Source organism: Trichomycterus rosablanca, chromosome 10 (genome assembly GCF_030014385.1).
Source record: "Trichomycterus rosablanca isolate fTriRos1 chromosome 10, fTriRos1.hap1, whole genome shotgun sequence".
Taxonomy (NCBI): Eukaryota; Metazoa; Chordata; class Actinopteri; order Siluriformes; family Trichomycteridae; genus Trichomycterus; species Trichomycterus rosablanca.
In genome coordinates this window covers 1656553-1681849 of record NC_085997.1, presented here as the reverse complement: position 1 = coordinate 1681849, position 25297 = coordinate 1656553, and the positions used below count along the sequence as shown (strand labels likewise).

General features: G+C 43.0%; 2 protein-coding genes across 4 annotated transcripts in view; one reads left to right on the top strand and one right to left on the bottom strand.

Moving 5' to 3' along the window:
• Positions 1–25297, bottom strand: part of rpl38 (ribosomal protein L38) — a 302538-nt gene that overhangs the window by 89985 nt on the left and 187256 nt on the right. The gene's annotated exons all lie outside the window — the stretch shown is intronic.
• Positions 22493–25146, top strand: ndufb8 (NADH:ubiquinone oxidoreductase subunit B8). Its single transcript, XM_063003484.1, has 5 exons — positions 22493–22614; positions 24063–24189; positions 24339–24438; positions 24734–24889; positions 25011–25146. The coding sequence occupies exons 1-5, from the start codon at positions 22515–22517 to the stop codon at positions 25101–25103; spliced, it is 576 nt and encodes a 191-aa protein (XP_062859554.1). The 5' UTR covers positions 22493–22514; the 3' UTR covers positions 25104–25146.

The window sequence follows — 25297 nt, the reverse complement described above, 5'->3', positions numbered from 1 at the left end:
CACATACACAATACACATACACACCTACATACACACACACATACACACGATACACACTGGCCAAATAGTCTCCCTTATACATTATTTTACATGTATAAATAAGACAGGTTAGAGTAGGGTTGCCAGGTATTCAATCAAGAGAGAGATCTTGGATTTACCCCCGTCACAATAAAGGGCCTCATTCCCTACCGACGTGTGGGGGTGTCCCTTCCCCCTGGTACCCACCGTCACCCACGTGGTGCCAGGCCGACCCCGACCCCCCGACCTGCTTGTGAAAGTGAATGAAGTGTGTACACTGTGTATTAGTGTCGACGTTCACTCATTTATTTACGTATTCATTACGTCCTCCTCTCAGTCTCTACATGCTCGTGAATGGATGAGTGTTCAGTGTGAAGCGTCATTCTCTCAGAGCTTTACTGGTTCCTAACTGGTTCCATTGTTCCAGCGTAAATGTGTCCAACTGTAAGCACACACAGACCCACGCTGGGGGGTTCAGGGGGTGGACTAGAATAAATGAGCAGAAAGATCTCAGCATGTGAACGATCTCATCACCTTCTAGAGCATTCTTTCTTTTTTATTCTTTCTTTTTTATTTATTCTTTCTTTTTTTATTCTTTCTTTTTTATTTCTTTTTTCTTTTTATTCTTTCTTTTTACTTTTTTATTCTTTCTTTTTTATTCTTTCTTTTTTATTCTTTCTTTTTTACTTTTTTATTCTTTCTTTTTTATTCTTTTATTTGTATTCTTTCTTTTTTATTTTTATTCTTTCTTTTTTATTTTTATTCTTTCTTTTTACTTTTTTATTCTTTCTTTTTTATTTCTTTTTTATTTTTATTCTTTCTTTTAACTTTTTTATTCTTTCTTTTTTATTCTTTTTTAATCTTTTTTAAATTTTTTTATTCTTTCTTTTTTATTCTTTCATTTGTATTCTTTCTTTTTTATTTTTATTCTTTATTTTTACTTTTTTATTCTTTCTTTTTTTATTCTTTCTTTTTTATTCTTTCTTTTTTTATTGTTTCTTTTTTATTGTTTCTTTTTTTATTCTTTTTTTATTATTCTTCCTTTTTTCATTTTTTATTCTTTCTTTTTTATTCTTTCTTTTTTATTCTTTCTTTTTTATTTTTTTATTCCTTCTTTTTTATTTTTGTTTTATTTTTTATTTTTTTATTCTTTCATTTTTATTCTTTCTTTTTAATTTTTTTATTCTTTCTTTTTTATTTTTTTCTATGCATGTTTAATGTATATAGTAGCAAATATAGCAGAATCTACCTGTCAGTAGTGGCGCCCACATACTTTTGGCCACGTCGTGTATATTAAACCTGTGATTTTCAATTTTTTAAACAACTTTTTTTTTTGCATTTCTTTACAGGTTCTCCTCGGGATCTGCAGGATCATTCTTTGTCATTATGACATCACTTCCTGGACATTTTGGAAGCCTCATATTAGCATTAGCACTTTAACAAAATTTTCTTTAAAAAATGGACACTGATGTTTCCTGACTTCACTTTGTAAGAGTTTGTGTGCCATTAGTAAGTCTAACAGTGGTGTGTTTGTGCTAATACACGCTAGCAAGCTGTTATCATGCCCATCCTGAAGTCAGGGTCGAAACGGCGCTCTCGCGTTGACCTGTCGGCCCAGATGATTAGCGCGCCGCTCGCCGATTTCAGACACACGATGCACATCGGGCGTGGCGGCGATGCCTTCGGGGACACGTCTTTTCTCAGTGCGCCGACCGAACCCCACGCTCAGGTGCAGTCGGAGCAGAATAAGAACGGCGGGTTGCCACGCAAATTTCGGGGTAGCAAACGCTCAGTGCTGGAGAAGAACCGCGACTCAACAGGTCAGACGCTGGAAACTAACGGCGGCGTCCTACTTCCCTGTGATACGGAGGCAGGTCTCCACCCGCCGAGAGGTTCCTCATCTAGTCTCTCAGGAACAAACGGACACGAGAGGTGGAGCTTATCTAGTGACGATCAGGACGGATGTTTCGGGGAAGCCGGCGATCCTCTGGAGGTGTCGACGCACCCCGCTGGAGGGATGAAGCACGCCGAATCCATCCTGTCCTTCCACATCGACCTCGGGCCCTCCATGATGGGAGAGGTCCTCGGTGTCATGGACCAAAATAGCCCGAATGGGTGTGGTCAAGACAATTGCTGGGATTACCAGGGACGGGGCTTAGATGTACCACGCCCGCTCTATGATCTATCCAAGTCCACAAACAACCATGGTACACTTGGTGCCACGCCCAGTGTCATGTTTAACGCCACACATCGTGCCGCATGTAATTTTACACCTAGCACTAAATACACCTCTACATACAACGCTACACCAGCAGCTACATACAGAGCTACACCAGCAGCTACATACAGCGCTACACCGACAGCTACAAACAGAGCTACACCTGCAGCTACAAAAAACTTTAGACTTGTGGCTACATACAATGCTACACCTACGGTTACATACAGCGATTCACCTGCAGCTACATACAACATAAGACCTGGGACAACATACAACGCTATACCCCCCGCTACATACAGCACTGCACCTGTGCCTACATACAACGCTACACCTACACCTTCAGCTACATACAACGCTATACCCCCCGCTACATACAGCACTGCACCTGTGCCTACATACAACGCTACACCTACACCTTCAGCTACATACAACGCTACATCTGCGTCTACATATAACGCTACACCTGCGGCTACATACAACATTAGGCCTGCAGCTACAAACAACGCTACACCCGCAGCTACATACAGAGCTACACCTGCAGCTACATACAACGCTACATCTGCGTCTACATATAACGCTACACCTGCGGCTACATACAACATTAGACCTGCAGCTACAAACAATGCTACACCCGCAGCTACATACAGAGCTACACCGGCAGCTACAAACAACGCTACACCCGCAGCTACATACAGTGCTACACCCGCAGCTACATACAGAGCTACACCGGCAGCTACAAACAACGCTACACCCGCAGCTACATACAGTGCTACACCCGCAGCTACATACAGTGCTACACCTGCAGCTACATACAACATTAGACCTTCGGATACATACAAATACAAAACGACACCTACGGCGACATACAGCGATGCACCTGCACCTACATACAAATACAAAACTACACCTGCAGCTACATACAGCGCTACACCTGCATTTACAAACAACATTAGACCTGAGGCTACATACAACATTAGACCTGCAGCTACAAACAATGCTACACCCGCAGCTACATACAGAGCTACACCGGCAGCTACAAACAACGCTACACCCGCAGCTACATACAGTGCTACACCCGCAGCTACATACAGAGCTACACCTGCAGCTACATACAACATTAGACCTTCGGATACATACAAATACAAAACGACACCTACGGCGACATACAGCGATGCACCTGCACCTACATACAAATACAAAACTACACCTGCAGCTACATACAGCGCTACACCTGCATTTACAAACAACATTAGACCTGAGGCTACATACAACATTAGACCTGGGACTACATACAAAACTCCACCTGCGGCTCCATACAGTTCAACACATGGCAGTTCATACGCTGCTGCACCTAGGGGCACACAAATCACCCCAAGCATTGCCAGCATCAACGACGAGGACTTCCTGTTCATGGATGATGATGATGATGATGATGATGATGATGAAATCAGCTTGTAAATGTTAATCTAGCCGCCAACAACCAGGGACATCAGGACAGAGCCTATATACAGAGCAACTTCATTTTTCACAATCGTATCCTGGTTCTGTATCCTCACACGGGGCACCAGAAACATTTATACGTCCTCCTATTATTCATTTTTAGAAATTAGTTTAGTTAAACTGTGTTGTGATGTCAAAATGCAGTGCAGTTTAAAAGCAGGTGATGAATCACTTCAGCTATCGTAGATGTAGAAAGTCGACATGGTTTCAGAACAGTTTCCACCTTTATTCTGATCTATAATCTGTACAATTTAACAGAAAAACAAACTGAAATATTTGGGGGAGGAATAAAAAACTTACAGTTACTTACTTTTATAGATTGCAAGCAGTAGTGATCGAATAACTGTTCCTGAATAAATCCTGTAATTCCTTGTTAAAGTTTTAGTGCTCACTGGAAATCAGCTTTCAGATTTTCTACATTCACTTTAATTTCTTTAAGCTTTTAATAATAGTTGTATTTCTAAACGCTACAGTACTTAAGAGTGTGTTCAAATATTAACGACGCTGTTGGTTGTGCTCGAGTGTGAAATGCTGCTGTCATTACGCAGCTGGCACATTTTATTGCTGCTTATTTTAATACTTTGTTGTGTTTGATTTTAACAATAAATTCTATTAGCGGTAGATTATAAATGTAAAATTATTTCTGTAGGGTTTAAATCTTAAACTTTTTAAAGCTCTTTATAATTTTGAGAAATAATAAATTAATAACTATAATTTGGTAGATAATAGAGATGATGGTACATTGTGGTGAACAGAGTTTTTGCAGCACATCATGATCTATACTGAACACTAAAGCATTAATAATATTCTGTAATAATAATAATTCATTCATGTTTTAATATTTTAACATTTGAATATTTTAATACGAGACTTTAGCATCAGTGTTGGTGTGTTTAACATGCTTATTATTAAGATTGACAGATTATTGTGGAATTTATTTTGCTGTATGATAATATTGTATAAATGATTATAAAATAATATAATTAAATCGTTGTATATTGATTGTATATTACTACAATTTAAATGCTTTCTTTGTGTATGAAGCTCTTTCTTTAAGATTTTTTGTTTCAAAAGTGCAGATACTCACATTATCTAGATTTAAGGTACAGTGTGTTCAATCCTCAGCAGTAAAATGGACGAATGTTTGCTGTTTACACAGATCATTCAGCATGTGGAACCAGAAGCTGGACTGAGGAACTAATTAATAATATGTTAATACCCTGGATGGTGCATCATACACTAATAAAATCCCAGAACTACGTCAAGAGTAAAGCACATTTTATTCATTCTTTCATTTTTTGGATCAATGTTACAGTGGGTTTGGGGTCACCCAGTTAAAAGGTAGGTCTTACTAAAGTAAACATAACAAGATCAAAGATCTACAGCATAAAAGATCCACATCAAAAGAGATCCATGTCAAAGATGTAAAACATCAGTGATCTACGTAAAGTATCCAGCAGCATCACAGATTACATCAAAGATCTAAAACTTCATCACAACAATGTACAACCTTAACAGCACCAAATATCTAAATCAATCATCTAAAACATTGATAATCTAACACAATAAATAACTTAGCTGCAATTCAAATGTACATGATAAAAATAAAATAAAATGTTTCTATAGAATCTAAAAAGATCTAAAATGTTTGTCTAGTTGATCACTTTAACTCAGAGGTGGGCGATTAAATAAAAAACTGGGACTGTTGTGGAGGGCCGGACCAACAGGTTGAACTTAATTCTGCTCAGTATGAGTTGTATCTCTTTGTAAATTGTACAGTTTTGATAAGCTGTTACTGTTGAGTCGATGTTACAATCAGGCTATGAAAATGAGAAGCAGACCGAGTAAAAACATCAACATTATTTCACCGTTTAAGCAACTTTCTCGTAAACAATTGTGAACAAAATGTGCAGGTTTTTAAATTAACGTTACACAAAGTGCTACTGATCATTTGTCATTTGTTATTGTTGGATTTTCTCTTTGGATCCCGAAGCTGATTTTTACCGCGCCAGTCATGGATGTGCACACAGGGCGGCACGGTGGCTTAGTGGGTAGCACTGTCACCTCACAACAAGAAGGTCCTGGGTTCAATCCCCAGGTGGGGCAGTCCGGGTCCTTTCTGTGCGGAGTTTGCATGTTCTCCCCGGGTCCGCGTGGGTTTCCTCCGGGTACTCCGGTTTCCTCCCACAGTCCAAAAACATGCCACCAGGTTAATTGGAAACACTGAATTGTCCTATAGATACCTAGCCGCTAGATGCACTAGTGCATTGTAGTGCCGGTCCCAAGCCCGGATAAATTAGGGAGGGTTGTGTCAGGAAGGGCATCCGGCGTAAAAATTGTGCCAAATCAATGAGCGATCATGAGGATGACTCGCTGTGGCGACCCCTGAAAAAGGGAAAAAAGCCGAAAGAAGAAGAAGAAGAAGAGTCATGGATGTGCACACACATAAACGTCTGCAAATTGAAACAAATCTAAACAATCCTGTCGTATTGCGTGTGTGTTTTACATTTATTTACGTCTGATTTTCAATTGCCCACGGGTGGTACGAGGCCAGGGTCTGCTTTAACCGGTTGCTTTACAAAAGTTATCGTGAGACCCATTGTGATTCCAAACTCTCGTAGCTTCAGCAGGAGCTGAAAAACAAAACAAATAAAAACAACTTTTATTAGTAAATAAATAATAAAGAGAGATCGTTGTTTTGGGGGCTCATGAACTACATTTTCCAGCAACCCACTGTTTCGAGTTCCTGCTCAGCAGAGTACTAACACCTGAAACCCATAATCATCATCATTATCATCATTAAAGTGCTTCAAAAAGCCTCCGCCCTTCAGTTCCATGTTTTAGCATTAAACCTTCCATTGTCATTTGGTTTCCATAGTGGTTTGTATTTTTCTACTGTATCTTCTCTCAGTACTAGTTTAGATTATTACTTCCAGTCACCCTGCATGTTAGTAACAGTAATAATATACACGATTAACATTTAACAATTAGCATTTACACCTAAGTTGAGTTGTTTGTTTATCCATTCTTGTTGGTGATTTCCCTTGTTGTTTGTATTTAACGTTGGTTGTCTTGTCAAGAAATACTCACACTAGTGTTATTAACTTCTTGTCAGTGAAGTCTTGTTTTTGGACTGGTGGCTCGGTGGGTAGCACTGTCGCCTCACAGCAAGAAGGTCCTGGATTGCCCTATAGGTGAATGTGTGTGTATGTGTTTATGTGTGTGCCCTGCGATGGACTGGGTTTGCTTATGGACTGTATATTGCTTATTATTTGGGTTGGTTGTTGGTGGTATTGTAATATTTTTAAGTAGGTGTTTCGTATATGTCTGGGCTTTGTGCTGGTGGGTTTTTTTGTGTTTGTTTATTTTGAGTTTTGTTGTTTAAATACAGCATAAAAGACCCAAATCAAGTATCTAAAACATCAACGATCAAACATCTACATCAAAAATCAACAACAATAAATATCTACAGTGCTAGAGCAGCGTCAGAGATACAACAGTTTACAACATCGACATTGGAACACCCAGAACCAGCAAGACACTTTATTTCTAACCACTGTCTTGAGAACGACTGTCTTGGTTACGTGTCCTGCATCCCGGTGCTGTGTTTCACCTTGTGCCTTTGTCATGAGGACCACACCATGCCATGACGCGTGTAGCTAAATTCAGCAGTGACTCTGTGCATTAGAGACTTGGGTTCTTATTGCTGGAATGAAAGTATATTGTACGTTACGAGCTGGATTGTGTTAATAAACAAAAATACCTTTTCCAAGAGTGCGTCTTTGACTGCAGGAACGTTCACATCCTGATCCGATTCGATCTTTAACCTAATGGTCTGTCGTTTCATCAAAACTGCACACAAATACAAATAAATCATGATCATATATGTATGTAAAATATGTACATTTAGGTGAGAACCTTAAACTGAATAAATTATAACTCACGTTTGTGACAGAAGAAAGCCTTCAGGTCTGAGCACTTTCCATCTTGATATTTACTATAAGTGATAAAACCACAATTTTCATTTAAATAGTCGTTATCAGGTTGTCCAGACATCCACATGGTAGATGTTGTGGACATGTTTGTGTTGTCCACCCACTTCCAGGTGTTTCTGAACAGACCGATCCAGGTGTATCCAGTAATTAGTGACACTAAATAGGATTCTTCTGTCGACTCTTTTGGGCTGGCCAGGTCAGTGTGGTACTGCCTGCAGTAGCGCAGAGATTCAGACCAGTTCTTTTTAACAGTGTAGTGAATAAAGCGGTCGTTACTGATCTTTCCGGCTGTGAGAATTAAAAAAATAATTAGTATTTAAATCTTAAGTATTTAAATCGTATTTAAGTTGTGCAGATTAGAACTGTAGTTTCTTCATAATCAAACGTACAAAATATTTATAAAAAACACAATGCGCATTTTCTGTTTTCGTATTTTTTAACTGATTGCCGAGCTTTTTAAGGACGGTACCCTTTTAGTAGACTACTACACATTTTCTTTAACACGTACACTGAATTCAGAAAGTATTAACACCCCTTGACCTTTTGCCTATCTTAAGGTATTGTGGATTCATTGGGCGGCACGGTGGCTAAGTGGGTAGCACTGTCGCCTCACAACAAGAAGGTCCTGGGTCCGATCCCCAGGCGGAGTTTGCATGTTCTCCCTGTGTCCGCGTGGGTTTCCTCCGGGTGCTCCGGTTTCCTCCCACAGTCCAAAAACATGCAGCCAGGCTAATTGGAGACACTGAATTGTCCTATAGTACCGAGCCGCTAGGATGCATAAACCAGTGCATTGTAGTGTCGGTCCCAAGCCCGGATAATTAAGGAGGGTTGTGTCAGGAAGGGCATCCGGCATAAAAACTGTGCCAAATTAATGCAGATTATGATCGGGAGCAGCCGAGGAAGTAGACTGTATTATGGATGTAATTTTGCCATCATCCTACACTTATGGATATACGTAGGTGGCATTTCTCCAGTGAACCTTCTGCCTTCTGTTTGAGGCTTATTAATAGCTCCTTTATTGTTTCCCTAATTGCATCCATCCACCTCCTCTTTTACCTTCAGCTTTAAGCTTTATTTTTTCCTTTTTGTACAGAAAATATAGTTTAGTAAATAAAACTTCTCACCATCGAAGCAGATAAAGTGATGTTTTTCGTCACAAGCCCTATCATCCCATCCTGATGAGGTCACAGTACTACATTCTTGGTTACCGTAATTGTTGTTGGGTTGTTTATAACTCCAAAAGACCACGCTTCCTAATGGTTCTAGTCCGTTAGACCAGCGCCAACTGTTAATATCGAGGTACAGCCCGACCCAGGCACTGGAATTAAAAAGGTTATTCTGAGCCTCGGTTTGAAGTTGGAGCAGGTCAGCGGCACTTTCGATGATAGCCAGGTCGGTGTACATGTCACGGCAGTAAGCCCGGGCATTAGCCCACGTTTTCGTCTGCTGGATTAGATAGTAACTATAAGAGTGACATGAAGCGAGTGGGACGACTCCTGTGGACCAGATAAAGTTTTGAACAGTATTAGAATTCTTTATCAAAGTTTTAATTTCTGTTTAAATCTCATATCTTTAGAAGTCCATGTACTAGTGAGGTGTGTCAAGTAAAATCAGCGAGTCCTTTAGAAACTCCAGAAACTGCATAAATGGCTGACTTTATTGTTGACTTTCTTTCCTATTTCATTTAATCAGTTGGCTTTAATTGTTAGAGATTTTAATATTCATTATGAAAATAACCTGGATCCTCTAAAAATTGCATTAGTGTATATATCAGAATCTATGAGTATATACTGTAGCTCATAATGTAATGATTTTAATGTAATACCCACTCACTGCTGTTAATATACTTTAGACTTAATATTAACTTTGGTATTGACACAGACAAGCTTGTTGTTGTTGTTCACAAACTGACTTAATCACAGATCGCTAGCTCTTCATTTGTTTAACTAATAATGTTTATCCACCACACTGATATTAATGTAAATGCAGTACCTACTAGGATTAATACCAATGTAATTATCAGAGCCTGAACAGCTCAAGCAGGCAGTTAAATAGTTAAAATTATATTGATTAGAGAGAAAATGCTTCTTTAATGGTATAATAACGACATGCATGCTGTAAAGCAAACAGCACCAAAATTATAGCTCAGATGGAAACGCATTACACTGAAAGTGCATCAGATAGCACAGAAAGATGCCCTGAATATTAACATGCCCTTATATAAGCAAAAATCTTTACAGTTTTCTCTTTAATAAAGAATACAAAGTGATACAGTATCAAAACGTATTACAAATGTAATTGGAACAGAATTTAATACTGTCTGACTGTACTAGTAATCGTTTTCTAATATCTTTAATGATAAGATGATAAAATAAAAATACGACTTCAAAGTCAAAGTGTCCCTCATCCCCTTACTAAGCAGGAATTTATTCTGAGCAGCATGAGTGTTAGTGGCTTATCCAACAACGTTATACAATCACATTCCTCATTAGCATTGGCAGTTTCACAAAAACGATGCTCTTATCTACACAGAATAAATATTCATAAAGCATTTCAATCAGGATTTAGACCCAACTCCAGTACTGAAGCTACATTAACTATGGTAGTAATATGGTAGTTAATGATCTATTAAAATCCTCTGATAACCGTCTCTTTTCTTGTTCTATTAAAGATATCCTTTATTTGTCATATATACACATACACAAGTACAGTACAATGAAATTCTTTCTTCGCATATCACAGCTTGTTTGGAAGCTGGGGTCAGAGCACAGGGTCAGCCATCGCACGGCGCCCCTGGAGCAGACAGGGTTAAGGGCCTTTGAACCGCCAATCTTCCGGTTGATAGCCCAAAGCTATACCCACTAGGCTACCACTGTCCCCCATATCTTAGGCTAAAACTATAGTGGGTGTTAAAGAACTGATGCTCCCTTGGTTCAAATCCTTTCAGACTGACTGCTACAAGAATAGAGATTAAATGCTCAGAAAACTACCAAAGTAAATATGGTGTTCCACAGGGGTCAGTTCTGGCACTTCTGTTATTTACTACCATTATGTGGTGGTGCTCCGGTACCTTTAAGTGTGCTGCAGCCGTGTCGCATCGTTGGTTACGTCATTACGCTGGCTCGTTGTTCGGCGTTAGCGATAGTCTTTAAATTCACGGTGCGGACACGACCAGTGGAGCAAGCTCGGGCTGTTTCACGCAGTTCCGCCTGGCCATCAGGATTGGTTTTGCTGTTATTGCTCGTTCGCGAGCGATCCTTTTGTGGAGGCAACGGTTGGTATTTTCACGTTTCTCTCTGGAGGTACGTTAATTTGCTTCTTTTTGGCGTTGAAATGCAAGCTAGCTGCCATTTGCTAATGCTAGCTTCTTGCATTGTTCTCAGGGAATTTCGTTCGGTGGCCTGCGTTCTGAAGTGGCTCCTTTGGGCTCTATCTGTGTTTTGCAGTGGTTTATTCAGTTCGCTTTCTCCCCGCGTTCTGGTATGTGGTTGCCCGGCAACGTATTTGTTTAGCATGGTTTTGGATTGCTTCGCGGCTAATGTTTCCCCCTTTCACGTAGGATCCATACTCGTGACTTTTGTCTCCGAGACCAGCTGGGTATTCGGGTTTGGTGTACATTAATATTGGACTTTAGGTAAGTAGTGCCACTGTTAATATTGCTGCTACTATGAGTAAGAGTAACTATTGATGGGCTCAGCTAATGTGGAAATATTCGTTTCCTTGCAGGCTGCCAGGTGCTCTCATCTTTCCTCTATTGGATTTATAACCAGCTTTGCATCGTCGGGCTCCACTCCGGCTGTTGTTCTGCTTTCATTGTGCTTTTATTATAGTATATTTCCACGCTGTTGCTTGTTTTGGATTGTGGCGGCATCCCACTGGGAGGGGCCGTGTGCCGCCATTTCAAACAGCAGCGTGTGTGGGTTAACTTTAATTAGTGTATGTGTGAGGGTGTGTGGGGTGGTAAGTGGGTATTAACCACTCGTTATCGAGTATGTTGTTTTTGTGATTTGGTTTATTTTATTTTTTTTTGTTTGATGATTGATTTATTTAGTTATTTTCTGGGTTATGATTTCTTTGGTTGATTTTCTTTTTGATTTCTATATACATTCTGTGGGGCAGTGGTCGGGTTTTCAGGGCCTGTGTGGGCCTCACCTTTGTTCCTCACGACTTGCTGGGTTGGTACTGGTGCCTTGCTGTGCCCTCTTGGGGATGTGATATTTGCTTGGGGTGTATAGCTTACCGTGTGTGTGTGCTGTCACTGTTTTGTAAATTGCTCTACTGCTGGTCCCGTGGGCTCAGCTATTCCCGGCGGGTACTGTATAGTGTTAATCATATTTTCTGTTTTCTTTTCTCTTTCTCTTTGGCAGGATTGGGGACGATCAGTAGTGGGGGCCAACCCAGTGGTGGTGGGTATCCAGAGTTCACCTTTATGGTAGTGTAGCGTCACTTGGGTGTACAGTGCAGTGTAGATCACGTGTGGTCCTTTCAACCCACTCCGTAAGTACGGTCCTCCTGCTGGTAAGCCCTCTCTTGCCTTTCTTCTTTTATTATTTTGATTTTCTAGTATTGGTGTTTGTTCTGTATGTTTGGTATGTTGATGTGTTATTCTGGTGGGCTTACCTCTAACCATACCCGCAGTAGTGTGTAAATAAGTGAGTATATGTGTGTGTGGTTGGGTGTAACCATTTTAACAAAAGATTTAAGAATATATTGTGAATACGCTTGAAAGTAAATAAATATGTATACGATTAGAAATAGAACCCTGTCTCTGTCTTGATTGCACGGACTTGTTTGCTATTGGGCGGGTATCTTGTGAACTTTGGAAACCGTGATCAATTTGGGGCGTTTGTAATTATAAACTCTTTTCCCCTCGGGGGCCTATACCCCCCGGGGGTGGCGTTGTCGAAAGTACCTTCCGGGTTTCCGCCATCTATCACAATTTGGCGTTGGTCGGCAGGATATGCATGAAAGCAGAGACATTGGTTCTGTTATCTGTTGTTTCATGTTTGTAATATAAAGTTGTTATATGGTTGAATGAATGAGTATCGCTGAATGAGTGGCGTGAGTTTTTCTTTTAGAAGCAGAACAGCAGCCGGTGCTGGGAGCCTGTAGTCCCGTGGAGCTCTGCCCAGTTATTTTTTGTGAGTTCTTGAATACGTAAAAATTTGTTTGGTGCCTTCGTATAACATGTCGGAGGAAACGCAACAACTTAGGGACCAGTTGGCCCAGTTGAGAGCTGAACATGAGCGCTTAAAGGCGGCTCGCTCTGACCAAGCTATAGATGCGAGTACGTCCAGGGCTAGTGCTCCAACGGTATCCACTACCGAACGTTTAGTCTTTATCCCTAGGGAAAAGAAGTGCCCAGTGTTTAGGGGAAATGTAGGCATAAGTATCGAGGCGTGGAAGGAGGAAGCGGAGGCCTGTATGCGGGCTCGTTGCTTGTCTACCATTGATAGAGCCTATTTTCTTTTTGATAATTTGGAGGGCGAGGCGCGGGAAGAGATTCGATATAGGTCCAGGGAGGAAAAAGAAAACCCGGAGACTATTTTTGGCATCTTGCAGGAGCTTTACGGTTGTCCACAGTCATACGTTGCCTTGCAGGAGGCATTCTTTTCTCGGAAACAGCAAGAGGGGGAGTCGCTTCTTGAGTTTTCTATCGCCTTGATGACCCTAATGGATAAGGTTAGACGGAGCGCGCCCGAGGGGATTCTTAATGTAGATGTTATTCTGCGTGATCAGTTTGTGGAACATGTTAGCGAGGGTGCTCTGCGTCGTGACTTGAAAAGCTTCATCCGGACTAAACCGTTGGCCACGTTGATTGAGGTTCGTAAGGAAGCAATTCGTTGGGAACGGGAGGGCTCGGCTGAACCCCTACGGCCGCGTAGTTGCTCTTTACCCTCCAGCGATCGAGTCTTCGGGGTCCCTGGTACATCTTGTTCCGTGAGTAGTGATTCTCGCGGTGGGCCCCCGACAAGGTCTGATATGGAAAAATTACAGGCTGACGTGGCAAAGCTTATGGAGTTGGTGCAACAACAACAGGCTCAGCTTCAGAGTCTTTCTCACGGTGCGGTTGCACGGGGGGAGCCACAGAGGCGTGGTCGATCTCCCCGGGAAGGACCTATCATCTGCAGACGCTGCCGTCAATCAGGCCACTATGCTGGGGACTGTGATGGGGAGCGAGTGGTGGGGCCCCCACTAGTCCCTCCTAATAGAGGCCTTAGGCCTCTTGAGCAGCGGCCTCCCCATCACAATCAGCCATCGGAAAACTGATGCCCGCCGGACTGAAGAGTCACAGTCCGGAGGGGGCTTTTCTTGGCTCAGGCATTGCGTTTGATCCCCTTACTGTTGCTAATGCTTTACTTTCCAACTGTCCACATTTGCTTGTCTTGATGGGTGGGGTTCATGTTCCATGTCTTATTGACACAGGGTCTATGGTGTCGACCATCACTGAAAGTTTCTTCTCGGCCCATTTTGAACCTCTGGGGCAGGAGCGTTTACAATCATGTCATTGGTTACAACTTCGAGCCGCTAATGGTCTAGAGATTCCATATTTGGGCTATTTGGAACTAGATGTCGAGCTCTGTGGAAAAAGTATGCGTGACTGCGGTGTTCTGGTTGTTCGTGACCCCTTGGGGGGCATGGCCGCTAAAATTCCAGGGGTTCTTGGCATGAATGTGATTAGTAGGTGTTATCAGGAATTGTTCGGGCAACATGGTCCCACGCTTTTCGATCTTCCATCTGTGTCTACAGCCCCACAGCCGGTGGTGAGAGCGTTGCAGCACTGCCATCAGGCTGAAGTCCAGCCTATGATCAGGACCAGTGGCACTGTGAACGTTGGGGGTCGAAGGCCGTGGCGGGTTCCGGGGGGGACTATGAAGTTGATCCCGGCTACCTGTCCCGAGTGTCATTCTGGATTCGGCACGCTTTTCGAGCCCGCAGATTGGGGATTGCCAGGGGGGTTGCTGGTTTCTCCAGCCCTTGTGCAAGTGACGCGTGGTTCCGTGCAGGTCCCTGTAGTCAACGTTGGTTGTACGGACATTTTGCTCTACCCCCGTACTAGGCTTGGACTTCTGAGCACTGTGTCCATTGTTAGTTTGCCACGAGATGTGGTGGAGGTTCATTCGGTTACTGCCACTATTTGTTCCCAGTCGCCTGCCCCGTTGTCAGTGGAGGAACAAATTGGGGCTGTGGATTTGTCGCCCCTGTCTGCCGAGGAACAGGCAGAGGTTCGTGCACTGCTTTTGAGGTATTCCTCAGTCTTCTCTGCCCATGAGGGAGATTTGGGGTGTACTACCTTAATTTCCCACGATATCCCACTGTTAGATCAGACCCCGGTCCGACAGCGCTATAGGCGCCTTGCTCCTTCCGACTACGAGGCTGTGAAAACTCACATCAACCAGCTTCTCCAGGCGAAGGTCATAAGAGAGAGCAGTAGTCCATTTGCTTCTCCCCTGGTTCTAGTTAGGAAAAAGGATGGAAGCTTACGGCTTTGCGTGGATTATCGCTTGTTAAATGCGAGGACTCGGAAGGATGCCTTCCCTCTTCCTCGAATTGAGGAGACGTTGGACATGTTGGGGGGTGCCCGCTGGTTTTCCACAATGGATTTGGCCAGTGGGTACAACCAAGTCCCCGTGTCGGAGGGCGATCGGGCCAAGACGGCATTTTGTACACCGTTCGGGTTGTTCGAATGGAACAGAATGCCGTTTGGGCTTTGCAACGCGCCGGGCACGTTTCAAAGATTGATGCAACGTATGTTCGGCGACCAACAGTGTCAGTCTGTTCTGCTGTATCTTGACGATATCGTGATCTTTTCGTCTACCGTAGCACAACACCTACAACGCCTGGAGATGGTTTTGACCCGGTTGCAGGCAGAGGGACTGAAGGCCAAGCTGGGGAAGTGTGCGTTTTTCAAACCCGAGGTTCGTTACTTGGGGCATGTGATTTCCCAGCAGGGGGTCTCCACCGACCCTGATAAGGTGGAAGCAGTTTTAAAATGGCGGCGACCTACCAACGTGTCTGAGCTTCGCTCATTTCTTGGCTTTGCCAGCTATTATCGACGTTTCGTCGAAGGTTTTGCAAAATTGGCGGCCCCATTACATCGGTTGGTAGCTGGATTAAGCGGGAGCCGATCCAGGCGGGCCTCAGGGCAGCAGTTTCAGGACGCCTGGTCGGGGGAGTGTGAGGTAAGTTTCGACGGGCTTAAAAATAAGCTCGTCGCTGCACCAGTACTGGCGTATGCGGACTTTAGCCGGCCATTCATCCTGGAAGTAGACGCAAGCTATAGGGGCTTAGGTGCGGTACTTTCTCAGGAGGTGGATGGCAAGGTTCGGCCTGTTGCGTACGCCAGTAGGACCTTGAGACCGACGGAGCGAAACATGAGCAATTATAGCTCCATGAAACTCGAGTTTCTCGCCCTAAAGTGGGCGATTACAGAGAAATTCCGGGAGTATCTCCTGGGGCAGAAGTGCTTAGTTTACACAGATAATAACCCTTTGAGCCATCTCACCTCTGCGAAGCTAGGGGCCGTAGAACATCGATGGGCTGCACAGTTAGCCTCGTTCGATTTTGAACTTAAATATCGATCAGGAAAGTCCAACCGTAATGCCGACGCGCTTTCGCGGCAATACCAACCTGATGGAGAGGGGGCAGGTGACCTGGCCTCAGGGACGGCGGTCCCCAGGTTGCTGCAACAGGTAGCGGCTTGGGGAGACCGCGTTACAGCTTCCCAGTTGGTGGTCTCGGTATTGCCATCCCATGCTTCCCCAGATTTGCGCGCTTTACAGGCAAGTGACCCTATTATTCAGTCGGTCCTGGTCTTTTGGAAGGATCGTAGGCGGCCAAATCGTGAAGAAAGGGAAACCCTTTCGCCCTTGGCTCTCGTCCTGTTGCGCCAGTGGGATCGGTTAGTCGAAAATGAAGGGGTGCTTTATCGACGTGTTCTGCACCACAGTGGTCGCGAGGAGTGCCGTCAGCTGCTTCTGCCAGCTGTTTTGCGGTCAGAGGTCCTGCAACAACTCCATCAACAGCATGGCCACCAAGGGGCTAATCGGACCCTTGAGTTGGTCCGGCAGCGGTGTTACTGGCCACGAATGTTTGCAGAGGTGCGCCAGTGGTGTGAGGAGTGCCCTAGGTGCCAGGTGGCTAAGGAGACGGCTCCGCCAGCCTCCACATTCATGGGCCATTTGTTGGCATCTCGGCCTAATGAAACAGTAGCCGTTGATTTTACAGTCCTGGAGCCTACGACGGGTGGGGTGGAGAACGTCTTGGTAATCACCGACGTCTTTAGTAAGTACTCCATTGCAGTTCCAACACGGGATCAGCGGGCCCCGACCGTTGCCCAGGTCTTGATCACGGAGTGGTTCTATAGGTTTGGTATCCCTGGTCGGCTTCATTCCGACCAGGGGCGCTGTTTCGAGGGCATATTAATCCAACAACTTTGTAGTATGTATGGGATCCAGAAGTCGCGAACAACCCCGTACCACCCGGCTGGGAACGGGCAATGCGAACGGTTCAACCGTACGTTGCACAATCTGCTGCGTACCCTGCCGGTCTCTCGTAAGCGCGACTGGGCTACTTGCTTGCCACATGTACTATTCTGTTATAACACCACTCCGCATCAGTCCACAGGAGAATCGCCACACTTCCTAATGTTTGGACAGGAGCCGCAACTGCCAGTGGACTTTCTGCTAGGCCGAGTTCGGCCGCCGGCTCAGGGGAGAGTGTGTGATTGGATACAGGAACATCAGACTCGGCTTCAAGTGGCATTCGATGGGGCTAGGGAACGTCTGGCAGCGACGGCGGAATACCGCAAAGACAAGCATGATGCACGGGTGCGGAGCCCGGCTTTAAAAGTAGGACAGCTGGTGTACGTACGTGACTTCAGTGTGCGGGGTCGAAATAAAATCCAAGACCGGTGGAGCTCCTTGGTACACACGGTTGTGCGTGCTCCTTTGGAAGCTGGGGCCGTGTATACCATCGCCCCTGTCGGTGACCCGACAAAACTGAAGCACGTGCATCGCAGTATGCTGAAAGGACTGGTGGGGCCTCATGCCCCTGATAATCACCTGGGGTTGACCCAACCTGGAGAATCAACTCCCACTGACTCAGGGGAGCTGTCTAGTGAGGAAGACGTTCTCCTTGGGGAGCCGGTAGGTAACACCGGCCCATATGTTCCTGCTGGGCCTTACGCCCCCCAAGGTTGTGCTCCAGGGGGAGGCGAGGGGCTGGGTCAGAATAGTCAGGATGTCCCTTTTGGTAGCTCGGCTGCGGGCCCGTCGGCCATTCGGCCGCCAGGTCGCAGCCCTTGTCGGGGTGAGCAATTGCCACGTCGTACCACCCGGGCCACTGCGGGGCAACATTCCAACCCGCATCGGTTGCCTTGCGGGGCGACTATAAATTTTTGATGTTACCTCAATTTGGATATGGGGACGTATATGTGGTATCGTCGGGCCGACGATAAAAGATGTGGGGGGTAGATTGTGGTGGTGCTCCGGTACCTTTAAGTGTGCTGCAGCCGTGTCGCATCGTTGGTTACGTCATTACGCTGGCTCGTTGTTCGGCGTTAGCGATAGTCTTTAAATTCACGGTGCGGACACGACCAGTGGAGCAAGCTCGGGCTGTTTCACGCAGTTCCGCCTGGCCATCAGGATTGGTTTTGCTGTTATTGCTCGTTCGCGAGCGATCCTTTTGTGGAGGCAACGGTTGGTATTTTCACGTTTCTCTCTGGAGGTACGTTAATTTGCTTCTTTTTGGCGTTGAAATGCAAGCTAGCTGCCATTTGCTAATGCTAGCTTCTTGCATTGTTCTCAGGGAATTTCGTTCGGTGGCCTGCGTTCTGAAGTGGCTCCTTTGGGCTCTATCTGTGTTTTGCAGTGGTTTATTCAGTTCGCTTTCTCCCCGCGTTCTGGTATGTGGTTGCCCGGCAACGTATTTGTTTAGCATGGTTTTGGATTGCTTCGCGGCTAATGTTTCCCCCTTTCACGTAGGATCCATACTCGTGACTTTTGTCTCCGAGACCAGCTGGGTATTCGGGTTTGGTGTACATTAATATTGGACTTTAGGTAAGTAGTGCCACTGTTAATATTGCTGCTACTATGAGTAAGAGTAACTATTGATGGGCTCAGCTAATGTGGAAATATTCGTTTCCTTGCAGGCTGCCAGGTGCTCTCATCTTTCCTCTATTGGATTTATAACCAGCTTTGCATCGTCGGGCTCCACTCCGGCTGTTGTTCTGCTTTCATTGTGCTTTTATTATAGTATATTTCCACGCTGTTGCTTGTTTTGGATTGTGGCGGCATCCCACTGGGAGGGGCCGTGTGCCGCCATTTCAAACAGCAGCGTGTGTGGGTTAACTTTAATTAGTGTATGTGTGAGGGTGTGTGGGGTGGTAAGTGGGTATTAACCACTCGTTATCGAGTATGTTGTTTTTGTGATTTGGTTTATTTTATTTTTTTTTGTTTGATGATTGATTTATTTAGTTATTTTCTGGGTTATGATTTCTTTGGTTGATTTTCTTTTTGATTTCTATATACATTCTGTGGGGCAGTGGTCGGGTTTTCAGGGCCTGTGTGGGCCTCACCTTTGTTCCTCACGACTTGCTGGGTTGGTACTGGTGCCTTGCTGTGCCCTCTTGGGGATGTGATATTTGCTTGGGGTGTATAGCTTACCGTGTGTGTGTGCTGTCACTGTTTTGTAAATTGCTCTACTGCTGGTCCCGTGGGCTCAGCTATTCCCGGCGGGTACTGTATAGTGTTAATCATATTTTCTGTTTTCTTTTCTCTTTCTCTTTGGCAGGATTGGGGACGATCAGTAGTGGGGGCCAACCCAGTGGTGGTGGGTATCCAGAGTTCACCTTTATGGTAGTGTAGCGTCACTTGGGTGTACAGTGCAGTGTAGATCACGTGTGGTCCTTTCAACCCACTCCGTAAGTACGGTCCTCCTGCTGGTAAGCCCTCTCTTGCCTTTCTTCTTTTATTATTTTGATTTTCTAGTATTGGTGTTTGTTCTGTATGTTTGGTATGTTGATGTGTTATTCTGGTGGGCTTACCTCTAACCATACCCGCAGTAGTGTGTAAATAAGTGAGTATATGTGTGTGTGGTTGGGTGTAACCATTTTAACAAAAGATTTAAGAATATATTGTGAATACGCTTGAAAGTAAATAAATATGTATACGATTAGAAATAGAACCCTGTCTCTGTCTTGATTGCACGGACTTGTTTGCTATTGGGCGGGTATCTTGTGAACTTTGGAAACCGTGATCAATTTGGGGCGTTTGTAATTATAAACTCTTTTCCCCTCGGGGGCCTATACCCCCCGGGGGTGGCGTTGTCGAAAGTACCTTCCGGGTTTCCGCCATCTATCACAATTAGGAAGATTTATTCATTAACATGGCATCAGTTCCCACATGCAGATGACAGCCAAATCCACACAGTGAAATCCACACATTCAGTACGATTAAGGACTGAACAAAACCAAACTAAGCTAGATAAGACTGGATGTCATGTAACTTTCTTCTATTAAGATCTAAATCATTTCTTCATGAATAAAATGAACGTTTTATGAGCTCATCTGATGCAAATCTTATTTACTTACCTGTGAAAATCAGGAGGGTTAACAGCCACAGATTCATCACTGATTAATGTGTTCCAGCCGAATGTGTTCCTGATGAACCTTCTCCTGATGGATGTGTTCCTGAATGAACTAGAATTACACAGATTACTCTAAAAAATCAATAATTCTATTTTCAGAGCTGAATAAAATGTCACCTTATTTCATAAAATTGTAAAACATTAAAACACCTGAAATTCTTTGAGGAAATAAGAACTAATATTATAGCTTCAGACTCTTGAAGAACTTGCAGTTTATGGTGAATGAAGCTGAAAGTTGTCTTATTTAAAAACGCTAAACAAACTTACGTCCATACGTCTTATGCAAATCTTAAGCTAATTCAAATTAGTGATGTAAATGACAAGTGTTCTCAGAACCAGTTCAAATAAACATTTAAATACAAGATAGAAGAAAGAAACCTTAACAGAGATCCTGCTGAATCCGTCCGGCTAAAGCCAGATTTATATTTTTATTATAAGATGATTATAGTACATGTCCTGTGAGGTCTGAATCAATAGTGAAAGTCTCGAAGAGAAAGCATCAAAGTTTTGAAACAGGTCCCCCAGCCATGGAGATCAGCAGAGGGTGTTATTTACAGAATCATGCCCGCCTGCCATTCCATTAGGAACGTGGAATGCGAACATGATATAAGGAGGATATTTAACCAGCTTTTAACATCTGTGCCAGCTGTTATGCTACTGTAAGAAGGCTCAGGCCAACCTCAGTATGTTGTTATGCAGTAAAGTGACAAAAAGAATCACCATTTGAATCACATTGCTTTAACAATTCATTTCACCATGATTCTTTGGATGTTATTTATAATATTAAAACAATTAGTTGTTGATGCAACATGTTTTACAAGACAAACAAAGTAAGTTTATGTAAACAAATTAAGTTTATGCAAAGCTAAGCTTGCTAATGCTACACAGTGGAAATGTTTACAGGCTGTAAGTGGTCAAAAAAACCTGGGATATTTTAAATGGGTTTTAATAAATATGTTTTTTACATTTGTCACACGTAATTCTTTCAGATCTTCAAAAATTACTTAATAATTATAGTAAATAAATGTAGTAAATTGTAGACTTATTTTAATGAAAACAACTTATGCAAAATAAGGCTCATGTTTTTTTTAACTGCTCATATAAAAAAAGTCCTTCAGCTTTTATCTTTAGCCTGTGGGTGAGAGTAGGAACAGTGGTAGCCTAGTAGGGAGAGCTTTGGTTTATCAATCGAAAGGTTGAGAGTTCGAATTCCAGCTCTGCCATACAGCTGTGTAAATGACAGTAAAGAGATTCTGTTCTGTGCCGATATAATGAGGGTTTCCAGATAAATGTGACATAAAAACTCACAATGTAACGTACAGCTCTGAGTGGGTGCTCACCACCCGACTCATCACAAGTCGACTCAGTGAGGCATTGGGTGGCATGTCAGTTATATCAATTAAGGTTTTAATTTCGTGTGCTGTAGACACTATCCTGACTGCCCTCTTTTTTGGGGTCTGATGTCCTCCTTTTGGGGGTCTGATGTTCTCTTTTTTGGGGGTTATTTGGGGGGTCTGATGTCCTCATTTTTGGGGGTCTGATGCCCTCCTTTTTGGAAGTCTGATTACCTCCTTTTTTGGGTCAGGGGTCCTTTTTTTTGTAAGTCTGATGTCCTTATTTTGGGGGGTCTGATTTCCTCCTTTTTGGGAGTCTGGTGCCTTTATTTTAGGGACTGATGTTCTCCTTTTGGGGGTTATTTTGGGGGTCTGATGCCCTTATGTTGGGGGGGTCTGATGTTCTCCTTTTTGGGGTTACTGAAGGCCCATTTGTTTACAAACAAGTTCGGTCTGGTTTTAACAATTTGCTAAAAACTGTGCAAGAGCCATAGTTGAAGTTACGAAGTGCCCGGATGTAAACACGTCATTTCATTGGTCTGTACCGCTTTTGCGATGCTTTGTGGGAAATGTAGTGATTGTACCCGACCACAAAATGTCACACATCTGTACTGTTTTTGTGAATAAACACATTATACACGTTTTTGTATAACGGAAATGCATTAGTATGCATATTTGTATGTAGAATCAGAAGCCGTGTGACACAGAAAAGCACCTTAAACTGAAGTAAAATCGTAGTAGTTTCAAGCAAGATATGACGTCCCATCGTCTGTGCAGTGTAGTGCGCATGCGCCCTGCTCAATGTCAGCGAAGATGGCGGCGCTGATTTCAGGACGATGGGTTAAAGCCATGATAACAAATAAAGGACGCGGTGTTTATCAGCTTATTACAGCCCGAGCAGGTGCGTGTTTAATAAACTAAACTTTATTTTATTTTGTATAAAATTATGTAGAATCAATAAATTCTGTATTATAAGCTAATGTCATAGAGCTAAAGTCAGAATAGCATTAGGCTAAGTGAGCGTTAGCTTCTCTTGCAGCACTGACAAGTTACTTTAAATATGAATATTCACATATAAATATTATATATATATATATATATATTTATATATATATTGTTGTTATTTTAGTTTCTGATTCAAACAGCTTTACAGATTAATGCTGCTCTCTTATTGGCTGGAGGTAAACACTCTTTAAAGTAGATCCAGTCACCTCATCACTGCCACTTTATATATTAACATACATTAATGTAACCATTAAAACTAGTTTTAATATTGAACAGAGGGAAAATGTCACTGGAAACGATCAGCAGATGAAAGATCAGAGTGAACTACATTGTGTGTTTGAATAAAAAAATACAATAATGTGGCTGCATAAATATGCACATCCTTAAACTAATATCTTGTTAAAGAACCTTTTTAATGTTATGACAGCATTCAGCCTTTTTGGGAAGGAGTCTATCAGCATTCTACATCCTGACTTGGCAATCTTTGCCAAATCTTACTTGCAAAATCTCCAAATCTGTCAGATTGAGAGGACATCTCCTGTGCTCAGAGCCAAACATCTAACCAGAAGTGCAAGATAGAGATTAATTACATACAATACAGTTAAAGTGCAGAAGTGACCAGATAAATGAAATGATGAGACACAAGTTAAAGAATATTAAACAGGTAATGCTGATTGTACGGTGTATATACTAGTATATAATTACATAGTAATGAAAGGTGAATAAAATAAAAATAAATAAAGTAGAGTGTATAAGTATAGCTGATATATACAATATATAGATTATTGTTTGCGCTGGTGTAAATAGTGCAATAGTGCCATGTGCAAATTTACAAATACTGATAAAATGTTAGTTTAGTTCTAGAGTTTATCAGGGTTACAGACTCTTCTGTAACCTTCTGCTTCTTTTCCCCCTTAATCCCAAAATCCCAACTACTACAGGACCTGTGGCGGAAGGTTATTTCAGGTTGGGTACGATTCATAGTTGTACTTGATGTCTATTTTTTATAACTATTTTTGACTTTTTCCTATAACTAAATGATCAAAACACAAAGATCCTGTATTGTGCTCCTGGAATAATGTTAGACACGAGTCAGATCATCACATGTGTGAAGGCACCTGATCTTTGTCACTAGAGCAGCTTTTATGTTTACACTGCTCAGATCAAACTGTTCCTCTTACGTTCGGCTCTGAGCAGAGAAGTTAGATGTCTGGCTAAAGTTAGCTTGATAGTTAACTCCTATTATTTACTAGCAAATCAAAACCCCTTATTCTTCCTTCCATTACTTTCATCCAGTTTTATTGTTTCACCACATGTACATCATGGTGTGTGTGTGTGTTACAGCATCTGGTTTTGGGAAAGATGTGTTACCCGGGCCGCACCCTCGTACTGCGGAGGAGAGAGCAGCTGCTGCCAAAAAATACAACCTGAGACTGGAGGATTATCGCCCCTATCCTGATGATGGACGCGGGTACATTACAGTCACTGTTTATCTGTCTATACGCAACACCCCACTATACTCTATACACACTCCCACCACTATAGGGTGCATAATACACACTATACTACACGCTATATTTATACACAACTATGCTGATATTGTTCATTTTATTGTTGTAGTTATGGAGATTACCCAATCCTGCAGGACCGCTCTCAGCACGAGCGGGACCCGTGGTACCAGTGGGACCATCCAGACCTTCGCAGGAACTGGGGTGAACCGGTATACACACACACACACACACACTCGCACACATCTAGCATGTTTTTACTGTCCGTATCTGCAGGGTGGGACGATCATACTATGTGTGGGGTGGGATCTTCAAACGCTGTGTAAGGACCCTGATAGGCGGGAGACCTAAAGTTGGGTTACAACATGACAAAAGCATTGAGACCGAGACTTCTTCTTGTATATAATTAGTATAAAATGTTGTGCATGTCATATGTCAGAGCCTAATGTGTGTATTTAATGCGTGTTTGTATATAACGTGTCTATGTTTATGTGTGTGTATGCACAGATGCACTATGAATTCGACATGTACATCAGGAACAGAGTGGACACGTCTCCGAGTCCCGTGGACTGGAGAACCATGTGTAAACATTTCTTCGGCTTTCTCACCTTCATGCTGGTCATGTTCGGATTAGGGGAGGTGTTCCCCGCCTACCAGCCTGTGGTACGTCTCACACACACACACTCAAGCACACTACTGAAGTTGTGACTGATTACAATGCAAGTATTTGTAGCCATGTGTATTCACTCTGTGTGTGTGTGTGTGTGTGTGTGTGTGTGTGTAGGCCCCGAAGCAGTACCCCTATAACAACCTGTACCTGGAGAACGGTCGAGATCCTGAAACGCAAGCCGAACCTGTTAAACATTACGAGATCTGATCTTCTAAATACTTCTCAATAAATTATACTTATTAAAACAGTACAGTGCTTCTATCTGTCATTATTTCACATTCACTCACACAATGGATCCCACATTTATTTTACCATGTAGTTTATCGTTGGACAGATTATGGATCACATTAAAATGTTCTAAAATCATTTATCTGTTTTAAAAATGTCTCTAGAGGTAAATA

What these genes read in the sequence shown, in the direction of transcription:
- ndufb8 (XM_063003484.1), top strand. Translation starts at nt 22,515, where the DNA reads ATGTCAGCGAAGATGGCGGCGCTGATTTCAGGACGATGGGTTAAAGCC. An exon ending in TATCCTGATGATGGACGCGG is followed by an intron (nt 24,190 to 24,338) that starts GTACATTACAGT and finishes TTATTGTTGTAG; the next exon opens with TTATGGAGATTACCCAATCC. An exon ending in TCCCCGCCTACCAGCCTGTG is followed by an intron (nt 24,890 to 25,010) that starts GTACGTCTCACA and finishes GTGTGTGTGTAG; the next exon opens with GCCCCGAAGCAGTACCCCTA.